The following is a 13,102-nucleotide window of genomic DNA, read 5'->3' as shown; positions in this document are numbered from 1 at the left end:
GGACCACCTCCGATACAATACATATCGCGATGCTTTGTTCATGATACGATATGTACTGCTGGACTTAATTTGCAGCAATATTGCGTGAAGTCTTATATTTCAAAGGGCATAAACACTATAAAAGATTTCTGGAATACTTGAAAATAATTTCATATAAAACTTGAGTGACAACATCAGTTAGAAAAATACTAGAACGGAATTTAAGTCTTAAAAGTCTACGTTTGTGTACATTGTGCAAGGTAGATATAGCATACAAAAACAATGAAAACAATTGTTTTTAAAATGTAGGTATTACAGTTATATCGCAGCGTGTCAGCTTAATGTGGGAGGAAAGCCCGAAGTAATGTAGGTCTCAGACGTTACCATTTCGAAACCCAAGCGCACGGATATGGTGCTGACACACCTAGAAACATAATCGGGGCGAAATGGGTTTCGAACCCACAATCATAGGTTTCTGGCCTGCCCAAGGCAGGCAACTCTGCACAGAAAATCGAGGCACCTTGGACAACTGGGCCACCTGTGCCACCTATTATCACAGCAAGCATGACTAGCAAAGGACAAATATAAAGAACAAAGTCCCCCTTGTGTGGCCATACTTACCACAGGATTGGATGTTTTTGCATTGAACTCTGTAGAGTCAGCATCCTCCCAGCCTATGACATTCCTGGAGAACTCTATGACAGCACACTGCAGCCCCAGACACACCCCTGTAGAAACATGGGGATAATGCACAACCAGCAACCACACTTCACAGCAAACATATTTCGATTATTGCAGAAAAATGTTTGGTTTCTTTGTAGTTTCTTCTTCCATCCCAATTAAGTGAAATACCAGAACACTCCTGAGCCCTCTGAGTTTTGTATATATTTATCAGTGACCAGGGAAGATCCGGGTTAGAATAGGTCTTCAGCAACCCATTCCGACTATGCTTGTCGTAAGAGGCGACTGACAGGGTGAGGTTGTCAGGCACGCTGACTTGGTTGATGCATGTCATCGATGATCATGATGTCAATCTATTGATTATCTGGTCCAGACTCAATTATTTACAGACAGCCGTCATATAGCTTGAATATTGCTGTGTGCGGAACCAACCAACCAACTAACACCAACCAACCAACCAACGTGTTCATCAGTACACATGGCTGACATCAGCAACTCGTACCCAGGTAAGGGATCTTCTTCTTTCTGGCCCAGTTGGCAGCCATGATCATCCCCCCGGTGCCGCGACTACCGAAGCCTCCAGGGACGATGATGCCACTGAAAGAAACAGATTCCATGTAGGGATTTACCTAGTTCCAGGGGACTCTCAGTAGGACACTATGGGGTACAAACTGGTAGCAGGACAATACACTATGTACCTGTGGATCGCGATTATGTACTTCTCAATACAAGTATCGATCACACATAAGGTAAAAATTAGTGATAGAAACCTGAAATGTCTTTTTTAATAACTGCTATAACATGATAAGAACATGACTTTTTCTGAATTTGCTTCCAACTTGGGACGAATATCGGTGTCTAAACAGGCCTAGACACATCCCTGTACCCATCCCAATAGGCCTCTGTTCACAGTCATACTGAAGAAGACATCACATCATCCTAAGGTTTTGGAACCTATTCTAAGACAGATCATGCCACTAATCTCTTTGGAATCACTTATCAATTTAAAGAGTAGTTATGGATGTGAGCTTCATACAGATCTTGCAAAACAAAATGATACATTTTCAATAATTCTTAATTGGCCTACATTGTACATCTGATAAATCCTGCAACCATTCATTCTATAATTGTGAGAAATTGAACCTGGCTCTTCCGAGTGAGTGAGTATGGTTTTACGCTGCTTTTAGCAATATTCCAGCAATATCACGGCAGGGGACACCAGAAATGGGCTTCACACATTGTACCCTTGTCAGGAATCGAACCTGGCGTGACAAGCGAACGCTTTAACAACTAGGCTACCCTACCGCCCCCCTGGCTCTTCTGAATGGCAAGTGAATGCTCAAGACCCCATTCCACAAAGCTATCTTAGCGCCAAGATGTTTGCAACTCCCATACATTAACATAGGCTTACAGCAGTTGTAGCATTAAGATGATCGTAACTCCCATACTTTAACATAGGCTTACGACAGATGCAGCATTAAGATGATCGTAACTCCCATACTTTAACATAGGCTTACGACAGATGCAGCATTAAGATGATCGTAACTCCCATACTTTAACATAGGCTTACGACAGATGCAGCATTAAGATGATCGTAACTCCCATACTTTAACATAGGCTTACGACAGATGCAGCATTAAGATGATCGTAACTCCCACACTTTAACATAGGCTTACGACAGATGCAGCATTAAGATGATCGTAACTCCCACACTTTAACATAGGCTTACGACAGATGCAGCATTAAGATGATCGTAACTCCCACACTTTAACATAGGCTTACGACAGATGCAGCATTAAGATGATCGTAACTCCCACACTTTAACATAGGCTTACGACAGATGCAGCATTAAGATGATCGTAACTCCCATACTTTAACATAGGCTTACGACAGATGCAGCATTAAGATGATCGTAACTCCCATACTTTAACATAGGCTTATGACAGATGCAGCATTAAGATGATGGTAACTCCCATACTTTACCATAGGTCTATGACAGTTGTAGCGTTAAGATGAGGTTAACTCCCATACATTAACATAGGCTTATGACAGTTGTAGCATTAAGATGACTGTAACTCGCATACTTTAACATAGGCTTACGACAGTTGTAGCATTAAGATCGCTTTGTGGAACAGGGCCCAGGTGATTAAGCTAACCACTGCCCTCATTTTAAATATAAAACCTGAGTTCCTCACTTGGCCCCGACCAGCTCCCTCCAGGCCTGGTGGTAACACTGTGCATCGTCATGCTGCATGGCTGGTTCCAGATGGGCAGCCTCTATATACTGCACACCACCAGAAAAAACACTTTTGGTAAACTAAGTGTATTGTAAATACAAAATGGACAAGATCCTAAAAGTTTGCAAATAAATATGAAACTGTAAAATATGTAAAGAAACTTTTACCATCACATACTGTATAACAGTAAATCCTTTCGAAAATAATAATTTTGTTGACAAAATCAGATATGACACTTTGTTTATGTTTTCCACATTACGATCAACATGCATCTAGTTCAAATTCACATGCATCATGGATGCATAAACTTTCCCCTTCAAGTCACACACGCCATGTACCCCAGAGATGGCGCAGAGGGCAGAGTGAGTATGCTTTTACACTTCTTTCTTTTTTAGGTTTTAGCAATATTCCAGCAATATCTCAGCAGGGGACACCAGAAAAAGGGCTCCTCACATTGTGAGTGAGTGAGTATGGTTTTACGCCACTTTTAGCAATATTCAAGCAATATCACAGCGTGGGGACACCAGAAATGGGCTTTACACATTGTACCCATTGGACTTCAGAGTGACGAGCAAACACTTAACCACAAGGCTACCCCATCGTCACAGCACAAGACAGAAATGCTTGTGCTAAAGTGAAGGCAATAATGAAAATGGCATGGAAAACATCTATAAACCAGTTCCTTATGATTCTAATCGTGTCATTTTCACATTAGAATTATTTGTTTGTTGTTTAACACTGCACTCAACAATATTCCAGCTATATGACGGCGGTCTGTAAATAATCGAGTCTGGACCAGACAATCCAGTGATTGACATCATGAGCATTGATCCACGCAATTGGGATACGATGACATGTATCAACCAAGTCAGCGAGCCTGACCACGCGATCCCGTTAGTCGCCTCTTATGACAAGCATAGTCGCCTTTTACAGCAAGCATGGGTTGCTGAAGACTCTACTCTTTCTACGGAAATCTTCAAGGGTCTTCACAATAGTACATCGCAGTTTGACCCCTGGAACATTACCAGGCTGTTACGAACCTTGAGATCCAGTCGGTGACTAGCAGCTAGAGCAGCATGTTTGAGAGCCTTGACAACAGATGCGTAGGAATCCTCCAGCTTCGTGTACTTCCCCACCAACACTATTGTGACCTCCTTCAGCAGCCGGTCGTATCTGTCCGCTAGCTCCTTCCAGCGCAACAGCAGGCGCTGGGACTGCACTCTGGGGGCCTGGAGATGGAGCCGGTTGATGAAGAAGTCAGGGACACCCTGCTGCTCCAGCAGTAGAGGAACACGGTAGATGGACGACACATCGTGTATACAGATCACCTGCAACATGCAACAAGGCTGCATAAGAGTGAGTGAGTGAGTGAGTTGGGTTTAACGCCACTTTTAACATTATTCCAGTTATATCACGGCGTGTCAGCTTTATGTGTGAGGAAAGCCCAAAGTGATGCAAGTCTCAGACGTTTACCACTTCGGTGAAAATCTAGAAATACAGTCGTGGCGAACCGGGATTCGAACCCACAATCATAGGTTTCTGGCGTGCCCAGGATACGCAGCTCTGCACAGTGAATCGCGGCGCCTTAGACGACTGGGCCACCTGTGCCCCCCAGACTGTATAACAGGATATAGTGGTGGCACGTGATCCTCTGTGTACAGGGCACCGATTAGCCGAAGAGAGGTACCATTGGTCACTGAGTGCATGGGTGACAGTGTTCAGCTGCTTGACTTATGTGAGTTTTGGGGGCTTCAGTCCTGACGACACTGAAGTACATGTTTAATGTGGTGCAGCGTTAGAAATTGGCACTAGTCCTGTAGTCCTTGCCAAACTGCCCAATAGTTAAGGTATCATATGGACAAGTAGAAATTTGCCATTTTTAAAGGTTTTGCTATATGTTATCATTATGAGAACTAGTGGACTAAAAATGTTAGTTTCTACCGCTGTGGTGTCTCGTAGGCAAATGACTTGGTTCTAAATATGACTGTTCACCAAGCAGTGAATGGGTACTTGGAAGGATGAGTTGGTAATGCAGCTTGGGTTGTTTAGTCCCGAGGGAGCTGACAATGAAAATCAGCTGGCAGGGGTAGTCATGTGATCATGCTGTGTAAGGTCACGAGGGGTGAAACGATACAGCAAGGTCATGATATGATAAGTATCACAATCTGATACATATTGTGATACACATATATTTACATCAAATCGCATGGAAACTTCCTGACAATATTTCAGGGCAGGTTCAAAAGAAAAAGCTGGCTGTAGTGGTTACTTCTAGTTGTGAACTTGAAATGCTAATCACAACAACAATTTGCTCTTTCTGACTTACAAAAACACCAGGGGTCATCAAAAGAGTAGTAAGTATTATTTCAGCAAGTGTATCGTCTTGTATCGATACAAAAAGTGTATTGTGTATCGTATTGTCACATGAAAACTCATGATGTTTTTAGATGCTGGAATTTTTTATCAAGCAAATTTCCACATAAGTATCGTAGGTGAGGCGAGGTGAAATTGGGTTTAACGTCGCACCCAAGATATATGGCGACGTGCATGCATGTGTGTGTGTGTGGCTGCTTGTACTAGTCTGGACTGATGCCGATTTATAGTGCTAACCCACTGAGATACCATGTCGCAGATTAACATGAATACCCTACTCAGACACAGTATATTGACTTTTGAGCCGACCAATCCTTGTTTTAGCCCCTTAATACCAAGCGCCAGACATGGTAACAACAAGTATCATCTTTTAACGTCTTTTGGTATGACATGGCTGGGGATCGAGCGCCAGACCTACTGTTCTCCGGGCGGAAGCTCTACCTCTAGACCATGGAGGCGGTCATAAGGATCGAAAACAGAAGGAAGAAATGCATAGTGTGAGATAGATAAGGTGTATGGTAGCATTTTGTGATGTTATTACTGAAGATCATTAGGCGTATAGTAGCAATTGTGGTGTCAGTATTCAACCTGTATTACTTGTGGTGTCAGTATTCAACCTGTATTACTTGTGATGTCACATATACTAAGCACTGCTCTGTCCCAGTGATGGGGGCTGGGCTGTGCGAGATGTCCACCCACCTGTGCTGGCGCCACATGGCAGAAGAGGGAAACCTTCTCTCTCGACTCGTTAGCAAGGGGGCTGGTACTCCTACAAACAATCTGTTGGAAAGAAAAGGATCTCATTGAATACTGCAGAAATAACTAAAACTTGTGTATCAAGCAAACTTGTGTTTTCTAGAATGCCCAAGGGACACAACTCTACACAGTGAATTGCGGCGCCCTAGACAACTGAGCTGACCATAACCAACTTTCCCGAGGTCAATCAATTCAACTTGTTTCGTGGACGTTAATATTCCAATTGACATGAGACAAAACAAATACACATTAAGAAACGATGTCAGATTGGTTTTGACATTTATGTCCTGAAAGCAATACTTGACACCAAAGCCTTAACAAATTAGTAAAATCTAAATATTTTTTACATTTGTATACTTATCCTGCATTACTCCGTATTGCATTTACTGATGTCTTTGACAGAGAGACGAACTGTGTGAGATCCAGCTGCTGAAGAAAGTTGTTTCCATCTGTCCAGGAAGCAGCGCCCCCTCCCACACAGTCGGCACGTGACCCGGAAGACATGACGTCATGTCAAAACTCATAACTGCTTTAACATAACATCGGAAACTTCGTGGGGAGGAAGCGGAGCGCAGGGGGGGCACTTAGACTTCGTAATGCAGGATAAGTATACAAATGTAAAAAATATTTAGATTTTACTAAATTTTTTAACTTATCCTGCATTACTCCGTATTGCATCTTTATCAGACGGCACGGCCGGTGGGCATACCTTCAGATGTGAGCCAGAAGAAAACCCTCGACAAAGGTCCGATGAAATCGCACCGCATGGACAAGCGATGACCGGAACACCAGCGACCATTCCTGTGAAAGGAAACGAGAGTCGATGCAAAAGAGGGAACCCGAAATAGGTGACAGAAATAGTATGAGGCGGGAATGCCAAAACTAGCACTGACCTAAGAGCGAATGCGGAACGCAGTAGAGCCCTCTAATCTGTGGTGATAAACACCAGAGAGGTCGACGGGCCCCGCTCAGGGTAACGGAGAATCAGTGGCGTCGGGGGTTGGTGACCTGTTGAGCTACCACCAGGGGACCAAAGCTATGAACGCCAGCGACATCTTCCAAGGCTACATCACGGAGGTAGTGGTTGGCGAAAACGGTGTCGGAACGCCAAAAACAGCCTTCCATGATAGATTTGAGGGAACAGTTACTGTGCAGAGCCATGGTAGACGCGACCGCCCGAATCTCGTGGGGGTTGTTAGCCTTGGGGGGGTCCAATCCGGCGACTTTATAAGATTGGAGGATGACCGCCCGGAGCCACAGGGAGATAGTATTCCGGCTGACCTCCGACAGCGACGAAGGGGAGACCGGTAGGAAAAGGCGTTTCCTAGACTTACGGCAGGCTTTAGACCGTCGCAGGAAAACCTTCAGGGCCCTAACTGGGCATAATAAGAGCTCCTCCACGTCATCGGCACCCACAATCGACGAAAGTGGAGGGATGGTGAAGGATCTATCAGGCTGTCCGGGGAGTTGATTCTTTGCGATGAAGTCCCAGCACAGCCCAAGATGAACTGCTCCATGAGTCCCGCGTTCGAACCTGACCCGAGAGACGTCGAGGGCGTGGAGCTCACTAACCCGGGCGGCAGTAGCCAAGGCCAGTAGAAACACCGTCTTCTTCGTTAAGTCGTAAAAGGAAGACGTGTGGAGTGGTTCGAAGGGAGCCTCCCGAAGAGCCTTTAAGACCACATTCAGATCCCACGCAGGCGGTCTGAACTTGGCTTTCTGGTCGTCGAGACGAAACGAGCGCAGCATAGCCTGGAGTTCGGGAATTTTCGTCATTCTCCGGTCGTCCGGAATGGCAAGGACGGAGTTAATGGCGACCAGGTACGTGGAGATGGTAGAGCCTTTTAATCGACGCGTGCTGCGCAAGTACAGAAGAAACTCAGCCAGGAACTGCGGGGATGCCGTCATCGGATCCTGATGCTTGTCAGAGCAGAACGCCTGGAACGAGGACCATTTATCATCATATAGTCCCCGTGTAGATGGACGATGGGCGAAAGCAATAGCCTTGGCTGCTCTAGTCGAATAGCCCTTGGCTCCTAGGGCTTTTTGCAGATGTGCCAGGCGTGCAGATGAAACCGAGCGGGACTTGGGTGGGGCAACCGACTGTGTGGGTGAAGCAGAAGGTTGGACCACGCTGGCAGTTCTAGAGGGTTGTCTCTGGCGACGTTTCGGAGGTCGACAAACCAACTTCTGGCCGGCCAAAATCAGTGTCAAGTGTCGAGTGGCCTGGATCTTTTGAAGAACCCTGGGAAGGAGAACCGGAGGCGGAAAAGCGTACGCGCTTAATCCCTCCCAGGGAACACTGAAGGCGTCGACTGCTACAGCGGCCGGATCCGGGACCGGCGAGATGTAAGTCGGCAGCTGGCAGTTCTGAGACGTGGCGAACAGATCGATGTTTGGAGAGGCGATCGTTTGACAAAGGACTGTGAAGATCTCTGGGTGGAGTCGCCATTCGGTGGGAGCCACCTTGTCCGGCCTGGACAGAGCGTCTGCCAGAACATTCGGGCAACCTGGAATGTGCTGAACAAGGAATTGCAAGTCTAAACGGTCCACCAGGTCGAAAAATCGGAAGGTCTGGTTGAGCAGGGACTGAGAGTGGAGAGTACCCTGATTCCTCAGACACCACACCACGGTGATGTTGTCCGTGGAGATGGCCAACTGGCCGTGCCGGAGAATGCTCTGCCAGTGGGAGACGGCCAGTATGAGAGCTTCGAGTTCGAGGTTGTTGCTGTGCCAGAAGAGTCGATCTCCTGACCACAGCCCTGCAACTGTTTGAGTCCCCAGATGAGCCCCCCAACCCTGTTTGGATGCGTCGACGAACAGGTGGAGGGAGGGCTGTAGCGCGGTCAAGGAGACGCCGCCGCAGACGTTCGATTCCACCGTCCACCATCGGAGGAAGGGGTGGAGGTGGATCGGGAGGACGATGAGGGACTCCGGATCCTGCTGCCGGATAAAGGGTGCGAGAAACCGTTGAATTGGACAGAGCTGGAGGCGACCTCTGGCAGTCAGGTCTTGAGCCGACGTGAGGAGACCCAATAGAACCTGCCATTGGCGGAGAGTTCGAGCCTGTTGAAGGGCAGGGAAGAGATGAGCGAGGATTTTCAACCACCTGTCTCTGGGGACTTGAAGGAGGTCCAGATCCGTGAGAAACAGGCCCCCGATAAACTGCAGACGGAACGATGGGATCAGCTCCGACTTGGTCTGATTGACGATCCAACCCAACTGATTGAAGACCCGCAGGGTAAAATCCCTGTGACGCAGTAGCAACGCCGAGTCCCGATTGTTGAGGAGACAATCGTCGATGTATGGATCGAAGTTGATGTTCCTCAGGTGTAGGTAGGCGGCGACCGGGCGGGTGATCCGTGTGAAAAGCCACGGGGCCGTAGAAATTCCAAATGGTAGGACCGCCCACTGGTAATGGGTACCATTGAAAAGGAACCTGAGGAAGCGCCGGTCGTTGGGGTGGATGGGGACATGAAGATAGGCGTCCTGGATGTCGAGGCTGATCAGGGAATCGCCAGCTGAGATTCTCGTCCTGAGCAGTCGCAACGTCGTCATTCGGAAGTAGGGAGGACGTTCCAGGTAGAGCCGGTTGAAAGTGGAGAGATTGTGTATAATGCGCCAGCTGGTGGTCCCCTTCTTGGGCACCAGAAACACCGGAGAGTAAAATCCTGGGTGTCGAGCCGGGTCGTGTACGATCTCTATGGCCTCCTTCTGCAGTAGGGAAAGGATGCTGTCGTGAAGGGGCCGAAGCTGGTGGGGTGAATAAGCGGCCGTTGACGGAGTAGACGTCAGAGGAGGCAGCGCAGACAATGGGAGCCGGTACCCCTGACGGAGGATGTCGGTGACGAACGGGTCCTCCAGTATGTACCAGTTTCTCCAAAACCGGCCTAGTCTCCCACCCACAGGTGTGTCGGTGACCGGAACGACTGGGGGTGGGAGGTCCCAGTCGTTGAGGTGCCGCCGGTCAACGCTTTGAGGTGGAATCGGCCCCCTTGCCGGGGCGACGATCCCTTCGGGGTTGGTAAGTGCCACGGGCTCTACCACGACCACGCCCTGTCCCACGAAAGGGCGAGGTATGTTTGGAGACGACCTTGAGGGAGGAACGGCGTGGTTTATAATTGCCTTTGGAGGACTTGGCCGCTGATTGGTGTGTTACATGCTCCAAGGCTCTGAGAGCAGTTTCATCCCTGGCGAAACTGGAGACGCGGGTGTGGGTAGCGGAGATAGCACCATTAAAAAGGGTAGGACCCGACCAAGGTTGTCGTAGTAAGGAACGCTTGAATTCGGAATCCCAGTCCGTGGAAGTCAAGTAACCCAACCGTCGAGTAGTGGTGATCTCCGCAAGCGCAGCTCTCAGGTGATTGCGCATGTGATCGATCTGGCGAAGTTGGAACGTCATAACCGTGCGCAAGTGGTCGATCCTGTTAGGATTGGATTCAGCGAGATCCTGGTCAATGGCTCTGGCAGATGAAGCAAGTGTAGATAGTGGCTTCAAAGTACGGCGCAGTTCCGTTTCCACGAAAGCGAGTCGGGAGTCCGGCATACGTATGGTGACGGACTGAGAAGACCCGGTCATTCGATGTAAGTCCTCGTCCAGGATATGTGCACCGTCGGCCACGTCGAAGGAGTGGACGGGGAAATCTTCCCGCCGGAAACGCGGAGCCTTGAACGACGGCGTGAGGGACAACTTAGCGAAGTCCTCGTCCAACGCCGTAACCAGGTCAGTGAGCATTGGGTCGGGTGGTAGAGAAGTCGGATTAGACCAGATCGTCAACTTTTTATCCACATCGGAGCCCGGGGAGGGAGCGACGGAGGCCAGACGGTCCGCCAACCAATCAGCAACCTGTGAAAGGCCCAAGTGTGTATCAATCTCGGGAGATGGAGGGTCATAGTTGGGGCGAAATGATCCTTCCGAGGAGGAGGAACGACGTCGTCGTCTATGTACGGGTGAGTGACTACGAGAGCGACTACGAGAGCGACGACGGGAACGAGCAGACTTGGACGAGTGCCGAGAGACAGTCGGAGGCGACGAGGTGTACAATGTTCGAGACCGAGAAGCACCCGATGTGGAGGGGGCCTCAGGAATCGCAGTAGCAGTAGTCGGGGCCGTCAGCGTCGCCGGCGTCGCTGAGGTGGGTTGAGCTTGCGCAAACAATGACTGCATCCAAGCTTGCATCCAAGATGGATCCATGAACGATGACGGAAGGGCATGTCCATAAGTAGGAGGCGCAGCACAAGTCAAAGGCGCCGAAGTAGTCAGAGGCGCCGTATACATCGAAGACATCAGAGGCGCCGGACCAAGAGGCGCCGGAGGCGCCGGGTAGATCGGAGGCGCCGGACCAAGAGGCGCCGGGTAGATCGGAGGCGCCGGACCAAGAGGCGCCGGGTAGGTCGGAGGCGCCGGACCAAGAGGCGCCGGGTAGATCGGAGGCGCCGGACCAAGAGGCGCCGGGTAGATCGGAGGCGCCGGGTACATCGGAGGCGCCGGACCAAGAGGCGCCAGAGTTGTCGTCGTAGATTGTAGAGGTGACAGGAAACCCGAAACGGGCGATGCTGCAGACGATGATGTCGAAGCAGATGACGGTAAGGGTGGTGTAGGAGACCGTGTACGGTCGGATGTCGTGCCATGGGAGGCAGACTCTACGTTGGATGACATGTTGGCGAGTCGACGCACACGCTGGGTGAATCGTTTCCGAGACACTCTGAGGTAGGCGGTGAAGGCGACTGGCGACAGGGGACTACAATAACTGCAACGCTCTGTGAGGGTACACGGGGTTGTACAGTCCAGGCAGCAGGGGTGGGGGTCCCGTCCAGATTTATTCCCGCGGCAGCGAGAGCAGCGAGACATACTGGAATTGAAGCAAAAAACATAACGATGTGTAAACACACAACGTGAAACATAATGTAACTCAACATAACTTATTCTTGTTACAAAGTTAATAAGAGCAAACAATTACGCTTCAAACACGCCGAAAACAATCATTAAACTTAATGTAAAACTCCAACCATAGAGCGAATTCAAGACACAAAACACGGAAGTACGTGGACATGTAGTGAATCGCAACAGGGCGGGAAAAAATGGCGGTAAACCAAAATGGCGGGAAACAACAATACGCTCGGAAAAACCGTGACGAGAGTCAGAACCCGAGCGAGAAACATTACCAATTAACAATATAATGAAGGCAAAGGTAATACAGCAGACTTTTGTCGTAGAAAACGAAAGAAAGTCAGGACCAAGTAAACTCTCTTTAATAATTCCACTGAGGGATACAGTTCACGTCCGATCCATGTGGTTGACAAAGCAGTTATGAGTTTTGACATGACGTCATGTCTTCCGGGTCACGTGCCGACTGTGTGGGAGGGGGCGCTGCTTCCTGGACAGATGGAAACAACTTTCTTCAGCAGCTGGATCTCACACAGTTCGTCTCTCTGTCAAAGACAGCAGTAAATGCAATACGGAGTAATGCAGGATAAGTTAAAAAATTGTACAAACAAACTTTTAACAAAAGTGAGTGAGTGAGTATGGTTTTAGGCCGCATTTAGCAAAATTCCAGCAATATCACAGTGGGAGACACCAGAAATGGGCTTCACACATCATACCCATGTCGGGAATCGAACCCAGGTCTTTGGCTTGATGAGTGAACGCTTTAACCACTAGGCTACCCGACCGCCCCTTTTAACAAAAACACATCTTAACTAACTGCAGATTCAACATAGGCTCTTCCCCAACAACTACTTGCTCTGGCCTCACAAAGAAATACATTGTCAGTACACAAAGAGCAGGACCAGTTGGTGTGACGCAACTCACCAGATCCGGGGAAAGTCCCAGGCCACGTAGCTCCCTCACACTGGCCTGTGTGGGCTTTGTCTTCTGCTCCCCCGTCGTCCGCGGCTACAACATCACATACATGAGAGCTACACAGAAGCTTAGAGTGAGTGAGTTGGGTTTAAATGTATTCCAGTTATATTACAATGTGTCTGCTTAATGGAGGTGGAAAGCCGGAAGTGATGCAGGTTTCAGACGTTTACTACTTTTGCGAAACCAACGAACACTGGTATGGTGCTGACAAATC

At 48.6% G+C, this 13,102-nt stretch overlaps 1 protein-coding gene across 2 annotated transcripts in view; it reads right to left on the bottom strand.

Moving 5' to 3' along the window:
- LOC124138241 (CTP synthase 1-like) overlaps positions 1–13,102 on the bottom strand; it is a 30,443-nt gene that overhangs the window by 4,186 nt on the left and 13,155 nt on the right. For both annotated transcript variants that reach the window (XM_046504796.2, XM_046504795.2), the window contains exons 6-11: positions 12,838–12,921; positions 5,970–6,050; positions 3,938–4,225; positions 2,856–2,944; positions 1,163–1,257; positions 601–707 (exon numbers count right to left, since the gene is read on the bottom strand). In XM_046504796.2, coding sequence (XP_046360752.1) covers positions 601–707; positions 1,163–1,257; positions 2,856–2,944; positions 3,938–4,225; positions 5,970–6,050; positions 12,838–12,921 — 744 coding nt within the window. The remainder of the gene's footprint in view (positions 1–600; positions 708–1,162; positions 1,258–2,855; positions 2,945–3,937; positions 4,226–5,969; positions 6,051–12,837; positions 12,922–13,102) is intronic.

The sequence above is a fragment of the Haliotis rufescens genome, unplaced genomic scaffold (genome assembly GCF_023055435.1).
Source record: "Haliotis rufescens isolate VD_foot unplaced genomic scaffold, xgHalRufe1.0.p SCAF_5, whole genome shotgun sequence".
Lineage (NCBI taxonomy): Eukaryota > Metazoa > Mollusca > Gastropoda > Lepetellida > Haliotidae > Haliotis > Haliotis rufescens.
This window is presented reverse-complemented; position numbering and strand designations above follow the sequence as displayed.